At 43.2% G+C, this 24,063-nt stretch overlaps 1 protein-coding gene across 2 annotated transcripts in view; it reads left to right on the forward strand.

Moving 5' to 3' along the window:
• Positions 1-12,130, forward strand: part of Ankrd44 (ankyrin repeat domain 44) — a 266,879-nt gene extending 254,749 nt beyond the window's left edge. The window contains exons 23-28 of one of the 2 annotated variants that reach the window (XM_037210410.1): positions 74-157; positions 1,155-1,300; positions 1,965-2,047; positions 3,708-3,790; positions 5,680-5,771; positions 7,893-12,130. In XM_037210410.1, the coding sequence (XP_037066305.1) occupies positions 74-157; positions 1,155-1,300; positions 1,965-2,047; positions 3,708-3,790; positions 5,680-5,771; positions 7,893-8,143 (739 nt within the window). In that variant the 3' untranslated portion in view covers positions 8,144-12,130. The remainder of the gene's footprint in view (positions 1-73; positions 158-1,154; positions 1,301-1,964; positions 2,048-3,707; positions 3,791-5,679; positions 5,772-7,892) is intronic. The other variant, XM_037210411.1, reaches the window with a different exon arrangement.
• Positions 12,131-24,063: the final 11,933 nt, after the last annotated feature.

A 24,063-nucleotide genomic window follows, 5' to 3' on the forward strand; every position in this document is an offset into this window, starting at 1 on the left:
ATAATGATACGGTGTGAAGGAATATATATTTTAAGTTTTGTCTGTTTTTACACTAAAATCCATTTCGTTTTAGAATAAATGGTCATGAGAACTGTGCATCATTGCTGCTGGGGGCCATAGATTCCAGCATCGTCAGTTGTAGGGATGACAAAGGCCGGTGAGTGATACAGAGGTGTCATGCTTTTGGTCTCAAGTCTTGGTCTTTGTTTTGGGTTGTAGCATAGTAAGCCATTTGCTTTTATTTTTATATACGCCTATTTTTGGCAGTGCTTAGAACTGAATCCAGGACCTTAGACAAGCTTAGACCAAGCTCCAGCTCCAACCCATAGAGTCTTGCTGTGTAGCTCAGGCTGGCCTTGAACTAGCTATGAAGCCCAGGCTAGCCTCAAACTCATACTCTTCCTGACTCTGCCCTGCTGAGTGCTAGAATCACAGACATGGATGATGCTTGGCCAAAGCGGGGAAAAATTTTAATTGAGAAAGTAATACGTAGTATGTTTTTATGTCCTAGAGATCTTATTTTTTTAAAGCTGCATGTTATTTCATTAAATGAATACATAGCATGTTGCTTAGCCTGACTTCTTTTGAAGAGTATTCATGTTGCTTTCAATATTCCATTTCTAAGAAGTAGCACAGTGAATACTTGGGTGTGAATCTGTTTACGTGGCTGAGTATATACAGGAAATGGAGTCCTTGAGTGGAGTTACTTCATTAAGGCTAATGCCTTTTCCGTTTTGATGAGTAGTAATGGCAAGCTCACCTCCCCAGTCACCCCACCATAATCTGCATTAGATTATGTAGGCTTATACGGTTTTTAGCAAACCAACCAATTACCTACAAACTATCCCTTAATGTTAAAAGTGTCTGTCTCCCAGACAAGTGAGATCTCACTAGAACTCAAGATTAGAAGGTCGGAATGGTGCTGATTTCCTTATCGGAGTCATTGCATGCATGACCTCCCCTCCCCACCCCACCCCAATCTAAGGGGCACCGTTCATATAGGTGACACTTCAGGGCCACCTCACATGGGTCTAAGACAGGATTTGGCCATCATTTCCATCAACCCAGAAGCTTTGCGTCTTTAGAAAGCGTGTCTTTTGATAGTTGCTGCCAAATTTAAAGGCGATCAATGCGTGCATGTTTGAAACCTTCAGGACGACGCTCCACGCAGCAGCCTTCGGTGACCACGCGGAGTGCTTGCAGCTGCTTCTGAGACACGATGCCCAAGTGAACGCCGCGGACAATTCAGGGAAGACAGCACTGATGATGGCTGCCGAAAACGGGCAGGCAGGCGCGGTGGGTACGTACTAAGGCTGTGGACCGGAAATACTGTCAGAGAGAGACGCCAGTGCCATGCTAGCATGGACACCTCGAAGGGGCCACCCAGGTTTACTGGCGTCGCCTCCGTGCTCAGTCATCTTCAGCTCTTTGCGACTGTGTCATTGGAAGACACAAAGTAAACTAACCCTCGAGTGAAATGTCTCAACATTTAGAAATAAAACGTGCCGGGCGGTGGTGGCGCACGCCTTTAATCCCAGCACTCGGGAGGCAAAGCCAGGTGGATCTCCGTGAGTTCGAGGCCAGCCTGGGCTACCAAGTGAGTTCCAGGAAAGGCGCAAAGCTACACAAGAGAAACCCTGTCTCGAAAAAAACCAAAAAAAAAAAAAAAAAAAAAAAAAAAAAAATAGAAATAAAACGTGCTAGCAGAGTCGTCTTGACTGGAAATACTGACACTGTACTTGGATTTAGCCCAAAAGCTGAGGAGCAGAGGAATGGTGAAACTCTGGGGAACTGTGCCCAACCAGCTCCCGTTGGAATGAAACAAATATGGCGTCAAACTGTTCCTTCTTTGCAACCATTAAATATAAGTGTGGGCTGTACTAATGCTAGTGTTGTTTTGTGGCCACACTGAAACACGTGTCTGGCACCCGGTCTAAGTTACTCTCTCTTGGTTTTGTCTATAGATATTTTGGTGAACAGCGCCCAGGCTGACCTGACTGTGAAGGATAAGGACTTGAATACTCCCTTGCATCTGGCTATCAGTAAAGTATGTAACGGGTTTAAAACATTGCTGCTTACTGTTGCGATCGCAGTAATAATACCACAGGATCTCGGTCCTCCTGGGTCCTAAGTAGCATGGTTTTTCATTTAATGACCATTTCCCAGGACACTGTCAACTGTACATGGAAATGGAGTGGGAGAAGGAAGGGGCAGAATTCTGGGTGGGTGGATATGCCTGTCACTCATCAGAGTGAAGGACGAGGACGGGTCCGATGCATTTGCTACTTGCAATCCCACCGCAGTCCACCTATCTCAATTCTGTCACTGGATCTGTTTCCCTGGCTATGGTACCACATTTTGGCACTACACAACAGGGTAAGACATTAGTTACAAGGCTTAGAAACTCTAAGCAGTTTCCGTTGAGTTCTGTTTGAAGACACTGTGAGAACATAGCCCCAGATCATACCACTGTGAAGCAATATCCGTGTACCTTGTCACTGTTTTCTCACGCGCACGTCAATGCAGAGTATATGGTAGATTTTTGTCTTTCATAAAAGACACATACAAATGTCTGTATGTGTGATTGTTACAAGCTGCATTGTGTTATAGTGCCAGGTGACTCCAGCGGTGTCCCAAGTCTCAACTATTCCTCTCACTGGTTATATTTTTATACCCGTGCTCTGGGAAGAACATGGAAAGTGCTCAGGATCTGGAAGTTTATGTCAAAGCACAGTGTGTTAGAGATGGGAACTACTGTGCTTTTCAGACATCCTCATGTGAAGGAATCACTTGAGAATGTCATTAAAACATAGATTCTGGCCAGGCATGGCAGTACATGCCTCTGACCCCAGCACTCTAGAGACTGAGGTGGGAAAATCAAGGGTTCAAAGCCAGCCTGGACTCCATAGCCAGACCCTGTCTCAGAAAACAAAAAATGCATGTTTTTTATTAGGTCTAAGTTGGCCTCACATTTTCTTTTTCTTTTTTGTTTTAGACGGGATTTTTTACTGTCTCTGTGTGCCAGGGAGAGTCAACATTTCTAACTCTCAGATGATACTAATGATGCTGGTCTATGCCCTTAATTAGCAAAGATGTAGTCATCCATGACCCTAGACCTAATAATGGATATTTTAATTATCAAGCATCTATTGTCATAAAATCCAGAGATATCTGTATTTTAGGTTGAGGGGGGAAAAAAGAAACCACACTCAGAACCAGGGCTTCCTTGGAGCATCAAATGAAATGAAGATAAGTGACACAGATCTGGGCTGTCATGGGAACTCTGGAGATGGATCACTGCAGTGGTAATTGAAGGTTTGAAGAAGCAGGAACCTGATGTATGCTTCAAAAGCAGTACTGCAGAATTTAAAGGGTATTGCTGATGCTGCACTCCGACACTCGCTGACCTGCTACGCTAGCGTCGGCTTCCACTCTCTGGACATTAATTTTAAAAATGACCTTGGAAATATTAATATTAAATATGAATATTTTAAGTCAGTAACATGTTAAACAAGTCCTAACAGGCCCCATGTAGAAGCTTAAGAGTGTCTTGGGCCCATTTGCTTTTTAGAAAAGGAACGGCTCAGAAAATAGTCTTGAATGTTTTCAAGCAGAGGAAGCCGGGACTCAGCGGAAAGTACGATCAAGTAAACATTCGGGAACTTTGCTGTATCTCTGCCTCATATGTCTTGCTTTTTCCTTATTAGGGCCATGAGAAATGTGCCTTGTTAATACTTGACAAGATACAAGAAGAGAGCCTCATTAACGCGAAAAACAGCGCAATGCAGACGTGAGTAGACAGCTGTAGCTTGACTTGAGCCCAGAGCCACGGGCCTTATTTTTATTTATTCTTTGGGAGCTTCTTACATGTATACAATGAAATGTGGTCATCTCTACCACCCTTTTCCTCCTCCAACCGACCCAGATCCCTTCAGCATGTTACCTTCCCAACTGCATGCCTCTCCCTCCCCAGTTAACCCATTAGGTCCAGTTTGTGTGTGTCAATGTGGACTATACAGTGGAGCATAGGAAACCTGCCGGTGGCTACATTTGCCAAAGAGAATGACTGACTCTCCCCCTGCATCCCTAGCTACCCACTGCAAATAGCTCCTCAGTAAGGGGCGGGGCCTAGAGAGCATCATCTATCCCATGTAGGTTGGGATTTTGCCTGGGTTGATCTTGTACAAATCTTATGCAGAAAAGCACAGTTACTGTGAGTTTGCGAGTGCAATGGTTGTGCTGTGTCCAAAAGACAGCATGTCCCAGCTCCGCTCCCCATCTCCCGGCTTCTCCATTTCCACCATCTTCTCTGAGCTGTTCCCTGAGCCTTGGCCTGTCGGGGAGGGCTGATAAAGGCAAGGCCAGAGTCATAGTGTTTATTGATCACACATTCAGAGCCTGCTCTGCACTAGTTTAGCTCTGAGAAGCAGCGCTGTGAGCGGTGCTGACTGTTCGTGAAGTTTATGTATGCACATCTGCAATGTTGACTAGGCATACCTGCTCTTAGGTAGAGCCCTTATTTTGATACAGCTCTTAGGATTTGTAAGTTCTTTGTTCTCCTTACAGACGTTTCTGTGCTTCATTATAAATTTAGTGAGCTTTTAGAGAAATCTTCTGGGCCTATGAGCTGACATATTTGGGGAAACTGTTTGTATTATGTATTAGCATTATGTAGTCTGGCTGGAAAACATCAGGTTTATAAATCAGGTTCCCAGAATACATTTGAACAGTGTCTAAGCTATTTGTCGTGATTATACTTTAATATAATTCAGTGTAACCCTCAGTGTGAAGGATCTGAAAAACTGCTTTGTTTTCCATTTTGGGAAATTACTTATGCATTTGTGTTAAAGGCAAAGAATATTAGGGTTTTTTTTTTTTAATTTAAGATTGTTAAAGGACACAGCACAATATGCTGATGGTGACACTCTTTTATAAGGTACTGTAACCCAGTGAGACAGCTATGAACACGCACTAATGAAAGGATGTGAGAGTGTAGATTAATACCACTCATCTCAATGAACTGTATGAAGCAGGGACTCAGATTAGCCAGCTTTCTACAAAGCACAGCAGAGCTTCAACTCTTTCGGGCTGCTCTGTCCTGTCACCAAGACTGTTTAAGATGTAGACTGTTTATAACACTTGCAGAGAGATCTGGGCCAAACACATGAGAATAGCCGGATCCATAATACCTGGAAAAGATACAGTCAACATTGCTTTTTTTCAAAAGCAAAAATAACCCTGTGCTGCTTGGAGATTCTTAAGTACCTCTTCCTTTTAGTGACATAAGTTAATCAAACGCCACATTTTTTTTTTTTTGCTGTTAATTAGTTTTCCTTTATATCGAATACCTGAAAGAATCATAAAGACAGAGGGCTTGTTTGGCTCACAGTCTTGCATGTTTCAGCCTATGATTGGTTGGCCCCTTTACTTTGCACACGGCAGCATTATCTTGTCAGGGAACACATAGCTATTCACTCGTAGGACAAAGAGAAAGTGAGAAGGGCCGGCATGCCTTCAAAGACGTGCTCCAATGCCCTGAAAATTCTCAGTGGGCCCCCCTCTTACAGGACCCACCCTCTCCCACCTCCACTAACCTTTAGCACACAGCCTTTGGAAGATCCCAGCTATACCCACTCACACAAACACGCACCTCGACTGATGCTCGCTGTCGTCTTTCAGGCCCCTCCATATCGCTGCCCGGAATGGCCTGAAGTTGGTAGTTGAGGAGTTGCTGGCCAAAGGAGCCTCTGTACTTGCTGTCGATGAGAATGGTAAGTATGAAAAATTAACAGTTGCCCCAGGTTGTGCTGGTTGAAGCCAGAGCACAGTGAGAAAGTTAGGAGCTGCGTCAGGGCCAGGAAGCAGTTTCTTCCCCGTGGAAGTGTCTTAGGTGTAAGAAATCAAACCTAGGTAATTTGTCCTTTCTGTACAACAGTTGTCTACCTGTGACCCAGCACCACTGTCCGTGTGGCGTGTGACATTACCAGCTGAACACATTTTATTCAAATAATTTCAGGCATGCCAAAGGCCTTTTAGCTTGGCCTTGGGGATTCCAACTGCATGCACCAAGGAATGAGAGAGACACATGTCATTAGTGGTAATGCTCCAGGGATCAGTGGAAACAGATATTTGCATTTTTGGTTCATTCCTAGATCAAATGTTTTTGTAAAGTACAAATCAGGACTCACATCTCTCGTGTAGAAAGTAGAGAAACGTGAATGGAATGCTTACTGAGGTCTAGGCCGGAAGTTTCTCCTGTCCTGTATGACTTCCTTTCCCTAAATGAGCTCATGCTTGTCCAAAGCCTTCCCTCTGCTTGCTGCATTACAAAAACTAATGGAGACCAGAATCCTAATAAACGGCCATTGTATGCACAATCCCTCTTAACCTTGGGAAGCAGAAGAGGAACTTCTGGATATCTATGAATTTAGTAATTTTTTTGCAATGTGACATCCCAATAAAGTATTCGGATGTATTAATGCTACTCAGTGAGCTGCTTAGTCCAGGTATTGGACTTAGCAGCTCATGCCTAGTTCTCAGAAGTCAGCAGCCATGCTGACATCTTGGCTGACGCTTCAGTTCTGTTTCCGCAGCCCCATGTCTCATAGCGTGTGCCCTGCTCTCTCCCCAACCCGGCTCGTCTAGGAAGTACAGAGAGTTCTTTTCATCCATAGCCTGAGCTTTCCCAGCTTACTTCCCTCATCTTTAGCAGCACTACATACCTTAAGCTTAGCACGAAGAAGCCCACTGTTCTCCAAAATGCGGTACTAGAATAAACGGGTGTTGGCATGCCCTTAGGCGTATTCAGTCTGGATCTATGGATCCAGAAGCGCTGTGTGAGTCAGCCTGCCTTCCTCAGAGTCTGGCTGTGCCCAGTGGCTGGGAACATTTGGAGACCACTTTATACCACACTGCACTAATAATTCCTTCACTCATCACTGCTGTTCCAGGAATGGAATGTTAGGACACCTGGCCCTGTTCATCGTTTTCACTCTGTAAAGATGAATAAGATGAGGGCCCCAGGTCTAGTGACTTTTGCCGGGACATTTCCTCTGATGGACGGAGCAAGCTCACTGCTCACTGTGGGAGGGGATCTTGGGCCAACAGAATAAAAGTGTGATAATGATAGCAAGTATATCCAAAGAGCAATGCACTCCTTCAAGGTGTGTGGAGGTCCAGTTTTCTAATGAGTTTCTGGAGCCCCGAGTCTGAATGATGGCGTCACCCCACTTAATTATGGCAAACCGTGATTTGTCCCACATTCCTGATAGTTCAGATTTGTGACGTTAGCTGGTGAGGCACTTTTTTTTTTACAGGTCTGTTAAAATTCTCTTAAGTGGTTACGAGAGTATTAATTACTGACCTCTTCAAATGGTTTTATAATAGTAAGCTGGTGTGTGCTTTCTGTGAAGTTTATATAAAGGGACACCAGCCCTTGGTTTTTCCCTTCCCGTGTGACACACACTTGTCATGGAAAGGGACTCCTCTCCTCTGCCAGGTCTGCGGCTCATGGTGTGCGTCTGATGCCCGTGGGCACTCCCCCGGGATGTCCTATTGCTAGTGGTTGTGGCTTGTGTCCCCAAGCTCCTTTCCTCGCCACACACTCCTGTTCTCTAGATGAAGGCTGGAATCTGCTAACTCGGGATAATACTGTGCTTTCTGTAGACACGTGACCCCACACCAAAACCAGAACCTCCATGAAATGTCGCCCCCCCCCCGCCCCGCTCCAATCTCACAGCGGCATGACTTGCGAGCCGTAACTCCCCTTGCCCGGCATGAATGCTAACTCAGCATGCATCTCCTCTCGCGAGGTTGCGGGAGATGCACTGTGGGATGCCGTGCAGCTCCGGACCCCCGGGACTAACCACCGCCTTGTCTGCATTTATGCCCAGGTCATACCCCGGCCCTGGCTTGTGCTCCTAACAAAGACGTGGCTGACTGCCTGGCCCTCATTCTGGCTACCATGATGCCTTTTTCTCCTCCCAGCACAATGACGGCTGTCAACCTGGTTTGTTTTAGAAAAGACAATTTGAGCAGGACGACCCTCTCCTCCAGTCTGGGTCGCAGAGTCAGTCTGTGCAGTAACAACTTGGGCTCTGAGGACGGGTACAACGAAAACGATTCTGATTCGGAAACGTTCTGACTTGGGACTGTAAAAGGCGTTTCCTCCATGACCTGTGTTGCAGAAAGGGGCGGAAGCTTGAATTCCAGAGTTATGCTGTATTCGAGTACTTGAGGCCAAGCTTCCAGAAACCTGTAGAAAGGGAATCGTCTAACCAAAAGAGGGCAGCTAGGCTGTAGGCTGGAGCACACGCAGAGAGGCCTGCCTGGGTTGGGTCTTGTTCCGTATTTTCTTTAGGTGTAAGGTACTTCTGTGAAAGCCTACCTCTGATTTTAAGTAAGGAAAATTTCTAAGTGTTTAATTCTTTGTCTTTGGGGATAATGCAACAGAGAGACAAATGTTCAGTCTAAAGATTTCCTTTTTCACGTTCTCACCAGTGAGTTCTGTGAGGTCTATCAAGTGACATTCGTGTCCCCTGGGAGGGGAGGGAAGAGCAGATAGGAAATGCCTGTACCCTCTTCTCACGCTGGTGTTTACTTCCTCACCAGAAGCCAAAGGTCAAAGTTCACCTTCAGCTGTAATGCCTATAATCACCCTCTTAAGGGAGTCCATCTGACCCCGCCTCCTCATAGGAAGCATGTAACTGCCCACAACTTCCTCCCAAGATCTTGGCTTAAGTTGCCAGATGAATGTGAACCTTGACCATGCTTTCTTGTTAAACACAAAGTAGCACCCAGGACTCTCCTTAAGAAATCTGTGAGTGATTTTTCAATGGAGTAATGGATCCCAAATGTATGCAATAGCATTTCAGGTGAAATTAAATTGTGCCAAAACTTGAAACAATATGCAAGTCAAGTAGGAAACTGCCGTTTAGTGGGTTTGCTCTTCAATGAAAACACTGACTTCTGTAAGGGTGTCAGGGCTAGCACTGCCCTTCAACGGTAGATTAGGAAATAACTGCTCGGTCAAGGTCCTGGCAGAGGAGGGACAGTACTCCTGTAGAAGGGAACGGAGGAAGTGAACGCAGAAACGGTTGATGTGGAAGCGCAAGCCAATTGCCCGTTGTGGGTCATGAAATCAGCGTGGTGAATACTGTGTCTGCTCCCTTTGCCAAAGCCTCTAGGTCAAACGGACCCCGCGCTTCGCCTGGAACAGCTGTACAAAAGGAAGAATGAGACTTTAAGAAACACGCATATATACACGCACACGTGTGTATATTTATGTATGCACTCCATCCACCAGCTACCCATGAGGACCAAAACGCTTCTGCCTAAAATGGGAGATTTTGAACTTTTTTCTTTCTAAATGCAAGTGAGGACCGCAGTAGCTTTTCTATGGGGTTAAAAGTGTAATTTTTTTTTTTTGCATACCAGTCTTTATTGTAGTTTATATTTCTAATGGCACAGATTTCTAGTTGCTGGCTTGACATTTGTAATTGATGATGTGTTGACCACAGGTTTTGGTTTTTGTGTTGTTTTCAAACTAGAGAAGATGTCTGTATACTTTGATGTAAATGTGTTTATATTTATTTGAAATGAAACAAATGCTGAGGAAATATCCACTGTTTAGGCTCTCTCTCTCTCTTCTCTCTCTCTCTTCTCTCTCTCTCTCTCTCTCTCTCTCTCTCTTCTCTCTCTCTCTCTCTCTCTCTCTCTCTCTCTCTCTCTCTCTCTCATTGCTATGTACCTTACTTAGAATAATAAACTAAGTGGGAAATACCCCCGACCGACTCCAGGCTGGCCAGTAGCTCTGGGGTAGGCCCAGCGTTTCCCACTGACCACCACCAGCTCTCCCTCAGGTTTGCTCACTGCTTGCCCCATGCCGTAGCCTCAGAGAACCCTCCTGCGAGATGAAAACTGATGTCGCGGGTTATATACACGAAGGTAGCCCAAAGAAAGACCCAGAGGCTACAGAAACAACACCAAAAATGTCACATGGTCCTGGCACTTAATGGGAACTCTGCCGAGTGTGGACACCGTGTCAAGACAGGGAACCGAAACCAGACACACAGGCCGAGGCCCACGTGCTGTGCTCCACGTGCAGAGGAGTCAGAAAAGCGATCTGGAGCACTAGGGCCCAGCTTTCCAGTGTTTTACAGTAGGTTCTGTCTTCTCCCTCGATTTTTCTATTTTATAGTATTTTAAGAGTTTTAAAAACAGTGCTGTAGCACATCTGGACAGTGTATGCTATTGTTTTTGTCAAGCTTGGAGACTTTACCCTTACTCTTTTACTATCCTGGATTCAGTTAAAAGTCACGTTGTTTCTTCACATATGACAACTTGTTTGGAGGTTTTTATAGAACTGGTATTGATTTTATCAAACAAATCTTACACCAGCAACATTTTTTTTTTTTTTTTTTACATTCTTGGAGTGAAGGTGTGATGTATCCCTCCATCTGTTCCTTTTGTTTAGAGCCGGTGTGTTTTTAACAAGTAGACAGACTGCTAATGAGCAGCAGTGACCTTATCTTTAGGGAACCCTGCAGATTAAGGGAGCTTTCACGTTGAAGAAGTGTGATGTACTGTGCTGTCCTGTTCTAGAAGTGAGTGGAAGTCTTGCTGGGTTGGCGTTTAAAGCAGGAAACGAAATGCCTGCTCTGGTAGTGTCGCAGCCGAGAGCAAGGGGATCACTTCAGCAAAGCACTGTCCTAGCCGGAGCCATGGAGCTGTGCTGGCCTTCCCTGGCTCTTTCTGAGAGAGGGACGACAGAGGAACACAATGAAATCAAGCTTACAAAGAGCCATTCTTCTGAGTTGGTCGGTCTGTCTGTCTTTCTCTCCTCCTCTAGCTCTGTTCCCAGCCCCCCACAACCCAGTAAGACCAATCTTTTTTAAAGAAATAACTTTTAAAAACTATAACTTCTATGTTTTTCAGTTGTCTCATAAATGTTTGCAACATTGCTTTCCGAAAAAATGTGTTTTTTTTAAATAGAGTCTGAGTTGCTCAACGCTTTTACCTAAGTGCATGGTTTTTAGAGTGTATGTTAACCACAGCCACAAGGACCATGTTTGATTGCACTTACCTATTCACTGGTGTCTGCTCAGCTCTGGTAAATTCATTACTATCTCCAAATTGCCTAAAGTCCTAGTAAATAATAGCTCAGGGGATTTCTATTCATCACTACTAAAAGGGCACCAGAGTATGTTTTGGTACTTTGGGCAGTCAGCGGCCACGTGACTGTACGTCTCTCTAGAACAAGCACACCGATAGATTTGCCGCACTAGTTACGCTCGTGCGTGTGAGCGAGCGAGCGGCTTGGTTGGCGCATCCATAGCGCTGGTTGAGGAACTCATCCCTTTGTGGTCTTGTGACATGACGTTAGAGTGCCTTTCATATTTGTATATCCTGGAAATGGTCCGTGAAACGTTTTGTATTTTTTCATTTGAGTGTTATTGGAGCAATACAATCCTAGTGAGTTTTCCTTTCTTTGAATGTACCAAGTGTCTCCTTTCCGGTTTGCCCCCTTCTCTGCTTTGACATGAAAATGCTTAAGTTTTCTATAGGAATTATGTTTGGCTCTGCAGTGCTAAAAATGCTTTCTTCTTACAGAACTGTAAACCATAGGTCAGTATTATAGAGGAACAGCGTTTTAAGATAGTGACAATCTGAGCGTGTGTGTAAAATGTAATTCTGTGTGTTTCCTATGCAGTGATCTGGGGATTCAATGCAAGTATCTCTTGTTTGGTAGTTTTGTCTACGGACTACGCTTCAGCATGTGCAATATACCCTTGCAAAGCACGATGACACACATCTTGTGCCAGTGTTATATTTTGTATGACATATTTGTAACAACAAAAACTATTATGTGATGATTTTAGTGGGATTTTTGTCTGTATGTTTAACATGTAAATTGGAGTTGAATGACTTTGGTAAATGTCATGAGTGTAAAAGTGAGGAAAATGGCTTTCAGTTCAGTGAAGGACTTTGAACCAGTCTGACTCTCTCCAAGCACAGTTTAGTACTTTGCAACTACTGAATGCTTTAATAATGGAATGAAGTACTTACCCGTAATATACTATGGACATGCATTCAGATGGTTATTTTTACAAATAAAAACGGTACAAATAATTGTTGCAATTTGTGTTTTCTTTCATTATTCAGATGTGTGTTTTTTCAAATCATGCTAATTTAAATCTTTGCTCCCAACTCCAAACCATATTCTGAAAATAAGAAAGCAGCCTCCAGATTTGTTATTTAGGCTTATATTATCATGCCCAAAAATGAGATTCAAACCTATATGTTATGTTCATTATATTTACTTATACCTCCAACATTTTTCATAAAGAAGTTCAGGTGAATTATAACAAAAGTCATGTGATAAGCCAGAAGCAGAAAATCCACACAGTTATGGGGATCATCAAGCTTGACACAGTAGCTGTGACAGAAGTTGAAGTTCCTGGAAACTTCCGTGCGGAGAGAGGGAAGTGGGATAATTCGCATGTATCAAACAGGAGGAAATCACGTAGGTCCTCACACTCACAAAACCTATTGCCTGCATCGTCGGCACCCTTACAATGTGTGCCCTGATGGAAGCCAACGACTCTGCCCGTGCGCTCTCCTTAAAAGTAGACCGCAGTCGGCTTCTCCATGTCTTCTAAATCCCCATCCCCCGTCCCCCACCCCCACCCCTGGTTATTAACTTTGAGGACAGTCCCTGGAAAAGCTGAGGAACACACCTGATGATAATGGCTCCAGCTACTGGGAAAGATTTGAGGTGTGTGGCTTGCCCATGTTCCCCGAATCACAGTGTCACAGAATATGGCATCTCAGTTCTTAAAGACCAGTCCTGTCACCGGCTTTTTCGTGAAGAAAGTGAATTTCAGAGACGGTTTCCATCCTGCTCAGGTTTGCAGAGCTAATGATATGACCACACAGTCCATGTCTCTAGATCTCTCTCTCTCTCTCTCTTCTGTGCCATTCTACCAGAGAGGGTTTGTTTTTTCTAACAAAGGTGTTCTGGAAAGTTTTGTGTTCAATCTTGCCTTTATTCTTTATCAAAATATACAAATCTGGATTTTCCCTAAGGACTGTAAATCATGAACCATAACATAAGTGAATGTTTGCTGTCCATTGAGAACAAACAGTATATTAGTTACATGTAGCTGTGTAACAAATGCCCCCAAACTCAGCGGCTTAACAATAAATGTTTACTATTCTCATAGTTTCCATGGATCTATCATGGTTACTTTAGGTCTTCTGCTATAGTTTCTAATATAATAATATATATTATATTATATATATAATAAAATACAGAGTTTCTAATATAACCCAAGGTTGATACATTTCTAAGCCACACATATGGTTATTGGCAAGATTCTTCATAGCTTGTCGGATGAGGGCCTTGCTTTCTTCATGACTCATGGCAGCTTCTGCTGAGTGGACCTTTCCAAAGTGAAGCTCATGACACGTCTTCCCTCAGGAGATCAGGCAAACTGAGAAAACCTGGAGAAAGAAAGAACAAAACATAGCTCTGACTTTTGTAACCAAGTCTTAGAAGTGATGTTGCACCATCTCCTTCATACTGACTAGAACTAGGTTACTAGATCCTGTCTGTAGCCAAGGGCACAGGATTGCTGAAGGAATGAGGAGCAGGTGGCAGAATTCTCGGGAGCTCCTTGTTACACTGTTGTCACGGTGCCCTCAGAAGGTGTGGCACTATCCTAGAATGCCTTTTCCAGGGATGGCTGTCGCAGGAATTGTTTCCTTGCCTCCATAAACCCCTTTCAAGAATAATACAGAGTTCCTAATTTTATTTTTGCCCTATAAGCAAGCAGCAGTGGCCTCTCCTGCAGTATAATTATGTCGATATACTTCCTTGTCTTCAAATTGCTTATCAAAGGATCCTTCTCTGGTTCCATTCAGTGGGACTAGAGCCTCACATCTCCATCCTGCACTTAATGTGCCCCAGAGTTAGCTTTGAGAACTCAGGAGCTTTCAGCTTAGAAGGCTATTAATGCAGTGTAAAGCCTTGTGGTTAAAAGCACTCTATGGATTGTCTTTTTAGCATATTTCACTCTGAAGGCACATTGGCTGTGAGGTAAAGAACAGTAAATGGCCATGTTGTCCATTCATTCCCAACCTCCCAGGAAGTAGTTGGAAGTGCATGGGCATTTGTGGTTGGCTCAGTGGAGACAGAGTTGGAGAGGCTACTAACAGCATCTACTCTTTGGAGGCTCTGGGATACCAGATGTACCACCCAGTTCAGTAACCAGCTGTTCCACATCCCACCCACAATGCCAATGGTCCCTTCCTCTTCTGCTCATCAAATTACTCTCTTCTTGTTTCTCAATCAATCCTTCATCAACTTATTGCCTGTGAAACTAGTCATATTTCTTTATTTCTGCAAGGAATCCTATCAACAGGCTCTGATACGTGTCCCATCTTAAGGAGAGTTTTCATTAGAAGGTCATCTAAGCCCACGTATCCTGTTTTTTCACCGGAAGGGATCACATACAGGTGAGTGACAGGGCAGCATCATGACTTCAAGGTGAGTATTTAATTCCTGTATTAGTAAGCACACACACACATGTGCACACATGCATAGTCCTTGTCTTAAGCAAGAGTGAGCATGTCTGCTTTCAGGTGAGGAAACTTCTGCTTACAAAGATAAGAAGAGACACGCTCCAGTGTCATAAAGTATGGAAAGACAACACCATGGGTTCTAGACACTGGTGGACACAGTCTCTGTCTTTAAGTGACAATTGGAGTATACTTGAATTCAGGAAGTTATACTTTTCAAAAGTAAAATCATACAAGTATTTGAAGGACAAAAAGGTACCTGTGTGCACATTCACTTGTTGGAGTGTTACCAGTGGCCTTTATCTAGAGGGTATTTCCAGATCTTGGTATCTTGTTCAAAGAACTGAAGAAGTACACACAAATTTCAAAGTGGCAAGAGATTTTATTCAGAAAAAAAATGCAAGTACAGAATAGATGCATCTCAAGCAAACAAGAGGCTGTGAGTGAGATTTACTCAAGAGCACTGGGTTACTGTCTGAGGCTGCCTTGAATGGGCCCACCAGGGAGAGGGGTTGGCTACTAAGGTGTGAGATATGGGTGATTTCATTGACAGGCTTCCATAAGCCTTTGATTACTGTGCATCTTTCCCATGATGCATCTGATTTTACTATTACGTACACCCATAGGCATAATATAGTAAAGAAGAAAATTTCCCCTAAAAGTTCATTCAAAGGAAGCAGTTTGCCTTTCTCTACGTGCACCTAAAACCAGTTTAGGCCAGTTTGGCCTATTCTCCTTACAGGATATGTTTAGGATGAGTTTGCAGAAAAACTGCATTGTTTGGATCAGGGTCTCTGCGCAGCTTGGTGCAGGTTGGGGGTCTCGGGTTGCTGAATGCATTGTTAGGAGGGGGGTATGTGTACAGTTCAAGTCAAGTGGGGTTCTGTATTGCTGAGTTTTCTCTGTGCTGGCCATGGGTGGTGGAGGGTGATTAAAGGGAACACATTGGAGGGGAGAGCCAAGTCCTGGAGGACTCAATGCAGCTGACAAGGTGTTTGGGTGGTGCTTGCTATACAAGTCTGATGGCCTGAGTTTGGATCCCCAGCACCCGCACAGAAGACAAGTGTGTAGTATAGGTCTATAGCCCTAGAGCTGGGTGGATGGAGGCAGGAGGATTTCCCCAGAGATCTCTGGCTAGCCAGTCTAGTCAGTTGGTAAGCTCTGGCCCCTGGGCTCAAAAAATAATGTAGAGACCTGTAAAAGAAGATACCTTATGTTGCCCTCTGACCTCTAAATGCACACAAACACATGTGCACCTGTACATAGATTTCACACACACACACACACACACACACACACACACACACACACACACACGTACTGTACACATGTAGACACAAAAATTTTAAGTATTAAAAGTTATTTTTAAAATCCCAAAGAGTGGCAATATGACAAATGGCTGAAGAGCACATGATCTGAGCAGAATTGAGGAGAAAATCAGGCTACACTAAAATCCAGTACTATTCAGGTATTTCACTACTAGTAGAAACACACTCAGATCTGATTTATTGTCAGACTCAAGACTGGTTTTAGGATTAAGCTGAAGCTTTTAAAGGGAAAAAGAATAGCCCTTGACTGTGATACAATGACAGGTTTTAAGAGCATACAGTTTAACCTAAATATATTTTCCAGGCTCCTCAGAAACCATGACAGATGGCTCAGGGCTGTACAGTGAACAAAAGGAGTGTGTAGACCTGGCAAACATCTTAGAGATAATAATGAAAGATTGAGTCCTTCCCGGTAGGTCTTCCACGGAGAACAAAAGACTAAAATTAGTAGAACTCAGTGTTGCTCTTTAAGTGAAAACTAAACATGCTTTAAAACACCACATTTTCCTTTAAAAATGAACTTGCAACTAAAAAAAATTAGTTAATGTGGGTTCTGATTCCTTTGGAAATTTTTTCTCAGAAATTGCTTTACTTCTAATGCCGTGTTTTTATTTTATATTCATCTTAGGTCTGCAATTTATTCCTGGCTATTATATTATGATTTAAAATCTGTAAAGATGCTGTTACAGGACCATTACCTATTAACTCATTGATTTTCTGCTGAACTTCATTCACAAGAGGCTATACCTTAGCATGTAAATTTTGATCAGGCTGCTGGGCACATTTTGTTTTTGGCATCAGCATTGAAGCTGCTGATAAAGAGCCCAGTTGGTGCCATCTGGGAGCTTGCTTTGTGATGTCACAGCTGACAATAGAAATTAGATTGAGAAAACCAATTAATTTCTCACAGTGCGTTTCAGATATTGAAAAAGAAAAGCCTTTTGAAGGGTGCTAACAATAGCTCCTAGGGAGAAGAGCATCTTTCCTGGTGTGTATTAATGATCCACCCACATCATCCATGCCACCAGCCTGACGGTGGATGTGCATGCAGTGCAGGGGAACAGCTCGCTAAAATGTCACTTGTGATTAGAACTTTCATGCCACACATGAAAAGCCACCTTATTCAACTGCTCAGGCTGCTTTGCAGTTGGAGTGAATAATAAAGAGTCAGCACGCCCTGGGTTCCGATGATGTGCTGAATGCTTTAGATACATACAGGAGCTATAGGAGAGGGAGACACCATCACTGTCCCCAGGAAGACACAGCTGACTGATGACAGATTTGGCTTCAAACATAGTGAAGTGGATTCCAAAAAATCGATAATCTTGGCTCTGCTATATATGAAGGAAGACAAACTGCTTAATCCTCTCCCTCCCTTGGTAGCCTTTTTGTTTTAAAGTTAACACCATTGCATGGCTTTTCCTCTGTGTCCGTACAACGATGCTATAGTTTGGATCAGGGATGTCTCCCAAAAGCTGATGTATTAAAGGCTTGACTGCATCCTGTGGCAATAGACAGAGGTAGTAGAACCCTTAGGAGGTGAGGCATAGTGGGTCTTCATTGAGGGAGTGCCTAATGGGGACCATGGGGGCCTAAGCCTTTCCCATTTCTCTTTTTCATCTTGAAAAAGAGGAGTGAGCAGCTTCGCTCTGCCACACGTGCCCATCATGATGTGGTACCCACCTAAAGCAGAGGGACCAACCCATCTTGCACTGAAATCTCTAGAATGCTGAGCCCAAAGAAACCTTTCTCCTTTATCAGTTGACCGTCTCAATTGTTACAATAACGGAAAGCTGAGACACACAAATGGTCCACAATAGGGAGTTTGGAAACTATGACCCATGTGCCCAAACCAGCAGCGACTTTAAAAAGAATAGCAGTGTGAGGGCCAGCAAGATGACTCCATGCATAAAGGCCCTTGGCCACCAAGCCTGATGACCTGACTCCAATCCCTGGAAGTCACACAGTAGAAGGAGAAAACCAATTCCCAGAAGTTGTCCTCTGACCTCCACACAGGTGCCAAGGCGCATGTGGGCATACACACATAAATAAACCTAAAAAATTAAAAGAGTGTCGGCTTTTTTGAGATGTGGTTGACATGCCCTAAAACTGACCCCTTGAGAGTATGCAATTCATTGCTCTTTAGTAATTTTTAAAAGTTACATAATTACCTCTTGTAACATGAATCTTGAATGGTCTCATTTTGCATAAAGGTTCCTGTCTACCCAAAACCATGCTGTGTTCCCTGAGCACCCCTGGGCTACCCCTCAGGGATGTTTACGGTAGTGGCACAGGCTAGCCTAAATAGGATAAATCTTGGTAGCAGGGAGAACCCATGGAGGCTCTGTAAGTGGGTTCGAGACCTTGGAGTTAAGAACTCTAGCATCTTGGATGTCAACGTTGTTCAAAGGGAGGGGCATTGGGGCTGAGAACCTCCTCTTTGGCCCATCGTCTTCTTGCCATAAGGGAAGGGTTGTAACTAAAGGTCCAAGGTAGCTGTCTTCTGCAGTGGGGCCTAGGTCTGTAATTACTGCTTTCCAATACATTCTTCTGACATATACAGCTTCAGTAGTAATCCTTCAGAAAAGGAGACATGCATGCCAAAATGTTTGCAGCCTTTTTTTTTCCCCAATGGCAAAAAAATAGAGAAAATTTTAATGTTAATCTAGTATACTCCTACAATGAAAAACATACAACTGTTAAGTATAATAAATGTGGCTTAGAAGTATTAAGGATGGCTTTAGAAAGCAAGTTTCAGTAAAATAGTTGTGGTTACAAACTTGAAAATATATTTTTAAAAAATCTACCAATGGGGAAGGGGGGATAATTTTCTTCAGTGGCATAACCACTGTTAGGTTGCTCACGTTCTGGTAAATATCTCCTTCATGCCCACACACACCGTAATTAAACCCCGTGGACCACAAAACAGGTAAGTGGGAAGAACATGAAGGAAGGAAGAGGCTTAGTAGGAAGAAGACACGGGTCGATGAGTGTGGGAGGGGCCGAGAGAGTAAAGGGTGACAATGAGCAAAACATGTTACATATATGCCTGAATTGTTGGCTAAAAATAAAAAAAAAAGTTTAAAAGAATAATAAATTAAAATCCACATGTATTTATAGATATTTGTCAGATGATCCTAGACAGATGTGGTGGAATTCATAGTATTTAAGGGGGAAGGTGTAAGGGGTGGTGAAGTTGTAGTTAATTGGGAAATAAGATGTAATGCTAAGTGAGAATAGGAAATGTAGCATATGAATTTGTTTTCTATCACAAAATAAGTAAAAAAAAATTGAATATGCTTATGGACAAGGACTAGAATATACCAGAGTAACTAAAATATTGGTTTAATCAAGTAACAGAACTGTGGGCAACATTTGTTATGGAATTTTGGTGTTGATTATTTTTCCAATAAAGTTTTTGAAAAGAAAGTAGATTGGAATGCATGACTGGAAATTGAGAGGTGAATCGGTCATTCTTCCTGCTGGGAAACTGATCCATGCTCTGTAGTCAAAGACAAATGAAGAACACTTGGAAACACTCCAGTAAAAGCCACAGGGATACTAAGCATTGAAGAGCATATCCTTTTATGATAAATAGGATGAACTGAACTTAAAAAGCTTAAGGTCTTCTTCAAATTTAAAAGACAGATTGAGCCATAGCTTCTCATGCCCTGCTATTTTTGGCACTTTGTAATGCTTAGACTAGATCTTTTAGTCACCAGAATAATTATCAACAATCCACAGCCCTAATGCCACAGAGTAGACACGTGGAGATGCCCAAGAATCATCCTGTTACAGGCTAACAGCATCTGCAGCCTTCCACCACAGAATTTCCAAAGGAGATGTGCCCTTCCTCCTCAACAAGCAAATAGAATTTACTCTGAAATTATAGGAGGGGGGAAGTGGTCTGAAGACTATGTAGTAAATATAGATGGACTATAAAGTCCCCCCCTAAATGGAAGCTTTAGAATGACGTGGGCACATCACTCTGGGATTGGGTTAGCCACTGTGCCTCATGGCTTGGAGCCCTTTTGGGTGCTGTGGTCATCTTCATCACTCTGCCGTTCTACAAAGTGCATTTCCTGTGTTTCACGAGTAACCTGTTGTCTCTACCATATTTGTTATCACCAAATTGACCCTGTGTCCCCAAGCTGAAACTGGGTCACCTGTACTTCACAGTTTCCTTCATTAACTGTATCCAGTCAGCTTTTACGACCAGTTTCTTAGATGCCTTTGATTGCATTCCCTAATTTCCTGATGGACACTCTTTCCATCCTTGGCATTGGTTTTCTGTATCACTTAGCACATCCTTTTGCCTGTGAGCTTGCTTGTTTCCATCCTTTTACAAAGTTGCTGCCCCAAACTATGTTTTTCAAGCTCTTCAATCTGAGAAGGCGTCCACCATCCCCCATCTTCATCTTCCATCACTTGTATCACTCACCCTCCTAACCTATGACATCGCGGAAGGACTGAAGACTTCCTGGTGCGGGTATTCCCACCTCTCTAAGTGTCTGTCCTGTGTGCAGGATACTGCCCCAGCCACTTCATGAGGGCGGAGCTGTTTTTCAGATGGAGCTCAAAAGTCACCTCTTCTTGAACTTTTACTCAAAAGTAAGTGTATCTTCACTTAGTGTTCAGAGTACCTTGCATCTCACACTACTGGTTTTGATCATATCTTTTGTGGTTCCATGACTCTCTGAGTGACAGAATGTCATATTCGAAGTTCTCCCTTTGCAGACCCCCGAACACACGGAACGGCAGTTTCAATTGGTCTAATTCTGAATGTCTCCCAGGACAGAAGACTAAGGAGTGCTGTAAACCAGAACAGAAAGGCTGAGGAAGAAACAGGGACACAGTGGAAGCAGCTAAGCAGTCAACAGAGTGGGAATGTGGCCACAGGCCAGGATAGTTCTGAGAGGATTAGCACGGGAAAGGCCCGTGGGAAATCCAAGTCTCTAAATACCGTGAACTTAACTGAGATCCTTCTAATGGTCTTTGAAAAACACAAATACTTGGATATAATTTGAATTACCATTTGGAAATTATACTGTTTGCCACATGGGACGGAGTTGCACAAAGCCTTAAGTTTATCTTAGAATGCAAGTGTTTTTTGACTCCTTTTCCACTCTGCACATTTTACCAGTATGACGATAGTTTGAATATGGATGGCAGATTCAAAGGTCTGCAGGGTAAAAGCTTTCTCCCCAGGGTAGCACTGTTGAGAGGTTCTGTGACCATGGCTTATGGGAGGACCTTGGGTCATTAAGTGTAGGACCTCATTGATTGTGGGACTCTAGCAGTTTATCTTTCTGTCTCCTGGTCATAATATTATCAGTTTACTCAGCCACTTCCTTCTGCCATAATGTGCCACCCTCACCAGAAACCTAAGGGAATGGCATTAATTAATCTTGGACTGTAACTCCGGAAGCATGAACCAAATTAAAATAAGTTAATTCCCTAGAGGGTATTTCATTACAGTGATACAGAGCTGATTAGTACAGACATTCAGGACAGTGCATGATGACTTAACAGGTTAGCGGGTGAGTGGCATATGTGTAAGCATGTTGTATCTGGTCCCTTCCAGAAACATGACCCGGCTTTTAAAATCAACATCCACATTTCTAGATGATGATATTTTGCGGAATGCCAAAGCACCGGTGGTCCTTGAGGCCGTGCTGGCAGATGAGAAGACTTTCCCCAGTTGTAGGGAACTCGAACAGGAACCACAGAGACAAGTTTCACCAAGAGACTACGAGAGGTGAAAGAGAGACTCTCAGGCATTGAAGACACATAGAAGAAATGGGTATTTCTCAGTCAAAGAAAATGGTAAATCTAAAGAACTCCAGGCACAACACATCCAGGAAATGTAGCACACTGTGAAAAGACTGAGGATAATAGGAATTTAAAAGGTGAAGAAAACTGTTTTCTGTCTCAAAGACACAGAAAATATTTTCAACAAAATCATAGGAGAAAATTTTCCTAGCATAAAAGTGCAACTTATGATAGTTTCACAACTATCAAAGTGCAAGAAGCAGGCAGAACACCAAATAGACTGGAACAGAAAAGAAAGTCCCCTTGGCACAAAGTAAACAAAACACTAAATAAACACATGGAACAAAGAAATAATATTAAAAGCTGCCAGGGAAAAAGACAAAGTAACATAGAAAGGCAGACCTATTACACCTGATTTCTCAGTGGAGACTCTAAAAGCTGGAAGGTCCTGGACAGATATGCTGCAGACTCTAAGAGACCATGGATTCCAGCCCAGACTGCTATACCCAGCAAAACTTTCAGTCACCATAAATAGAGAAATAAGATATTCCAGCCGGGCGGTGGTGGCACACGCCTTTAATCCCAGTACTCGGGAGGCAGAGGCAGGCGGATCTCTGTGAGTTCAAGGCCAGCCTGGTCTCCAAAGCGAGTTCCAGGAAAGGCGCAAAGCTACACAGAGAAACCCTGTCTCGAGAAAAAAAAAAAAAAAAAAAAAAAAAAAAAAAAAAAAAAAAAAAAAAAACAATATCTATCTACAAATCCAGCAGAAGATACTAGAAGGAAAACTCCAACAGGAAGAAAACACAGGGAATAAATAGTCCCAGACCAGCAAAGTCAGAACAAGGGAAGCATGCGTGCGTGCACACATGCACACACCCACACATGCACGAGATCTTTCCATCTTACATCCTCAATTTCTTTCTTTAAAGACTTACAGTTTTTATCATACACGTCTTTCAGTTGCTTGCTTAGAGTTACCCCAAGATATTTTATATTATCCATGGCTCTTGTGAAGGGTGTTGTGTCCTTGATTTCTTTCTATATACATTTGTCATTTGTATATAGGAGGATGACTGATTTTTGAAGTTAATTTTTTAATCTAGCTGAAAGTGTTTATCAGCTGTAGGAGTTCACCTGTGGAATTTTTAAAGGTCACTTTTGTATACACACACTTAAAGAAATATTCAACATCCTTAGCCATCAGGGAAATGCAAATCAAAACTACTTTGAGATTCCATTTTACATCTGTCAGAATGGCTATGATAAAAAAACACAGTGACAACTCATGCTGGAGAGGATGTGGAACAAGGGGAACACTTCTCCATTGCTGGTGGGAGTGCAAACTTGTACAGCCACTAGGAAAACCAGTATGGTGGTCTCTCAGAGGGATGGGAATCAATCTACCTCACAATCTAGTCATACCACTCTTGGGCATATACCCAAAGGATGCTTCATCCTATCAAAGGGACATTTGATCAACCCCATTCATTGCTGCTCTATTCATAATACCCAGAAATTGGGAGCAACCTACATGTCCCTCAACAGAAGAAGGTGAAGCTTTAAATCACCACCACCACCACCACCACCACCACTACACCCCCCCACTACTAGTGTAAGTCTTTGGATGTTGTAAGCCATGAAGTAACTAGAAAACTTTGTCATAGAATGAGGGAGGAACCAAGGTCTGCAGAACTGGCTGCTGGCATGATGGGTTTTATCCTCCATTCTTTATCACACATGATAGCATCCTTCCTATTCAACAAACATGAAAAAGAGGAAGGTGGACCAGTCCAAATGGGAGCCCCAGTGTGGAGAGAAGCAACCAGATGTGGTGTGGAAAGCAAGACTTATGCCTGATAAAATGATGTCCATTTACTTGGGAAGGAAAAGTAAAACCTACCCTGGCTTATAACCTGAGAGGAAGTCAGGGCTTGGAAACACAAGAATGAATGTGTAAAGGAACTCGATGGTATTTTGAAATTGGCTCTTAGCTATACAAAATTAAAGTTCCATATTTTTCAAAGGAATCTTACCAAAGGTAAGCATTCTTTTTGTTTTTGTTCTGAGACAGAGTTCCACTGTGTACCCCGAGCTCACTTAGAACTCACTGTGTAGTCTAGGATGGTTTTGAACTTATGACCCACCCGATTCACCTTCCTGAGTGCTAGGATGACTGCTGTGTAGCACCATATTTGGCTGTCACCTTTCTTCATATTTCAGCTTCTTTTATTGGTAATAGCACTCAAGGGACTGGAGAGACAGCCCAGTGGTTAAGAGCACTGGCTGCTCTTGCAGAGGACCTAGGCTCGTTTCCCAACACCCACACGGCAGCTCACAACCGCCTGTAACTCTAGTTCAGGGAATCCAACTGCCTCTTCTGTTT

Source organism: Peromyscus leucopus, chromosome 13, assembly GCF_004664715.2.
Source record: "Peromyscus leucopus breed LL Stock chromosome 13, UCI_PerLeu_2.1, whole genome shotgun sequence".
Lineage (NCBI taxonomy): Eukaryota > Metazoa > Chordata > Mammalia > Rodentia > Cricetidae > Peromyscus > Peromyscus leucopus.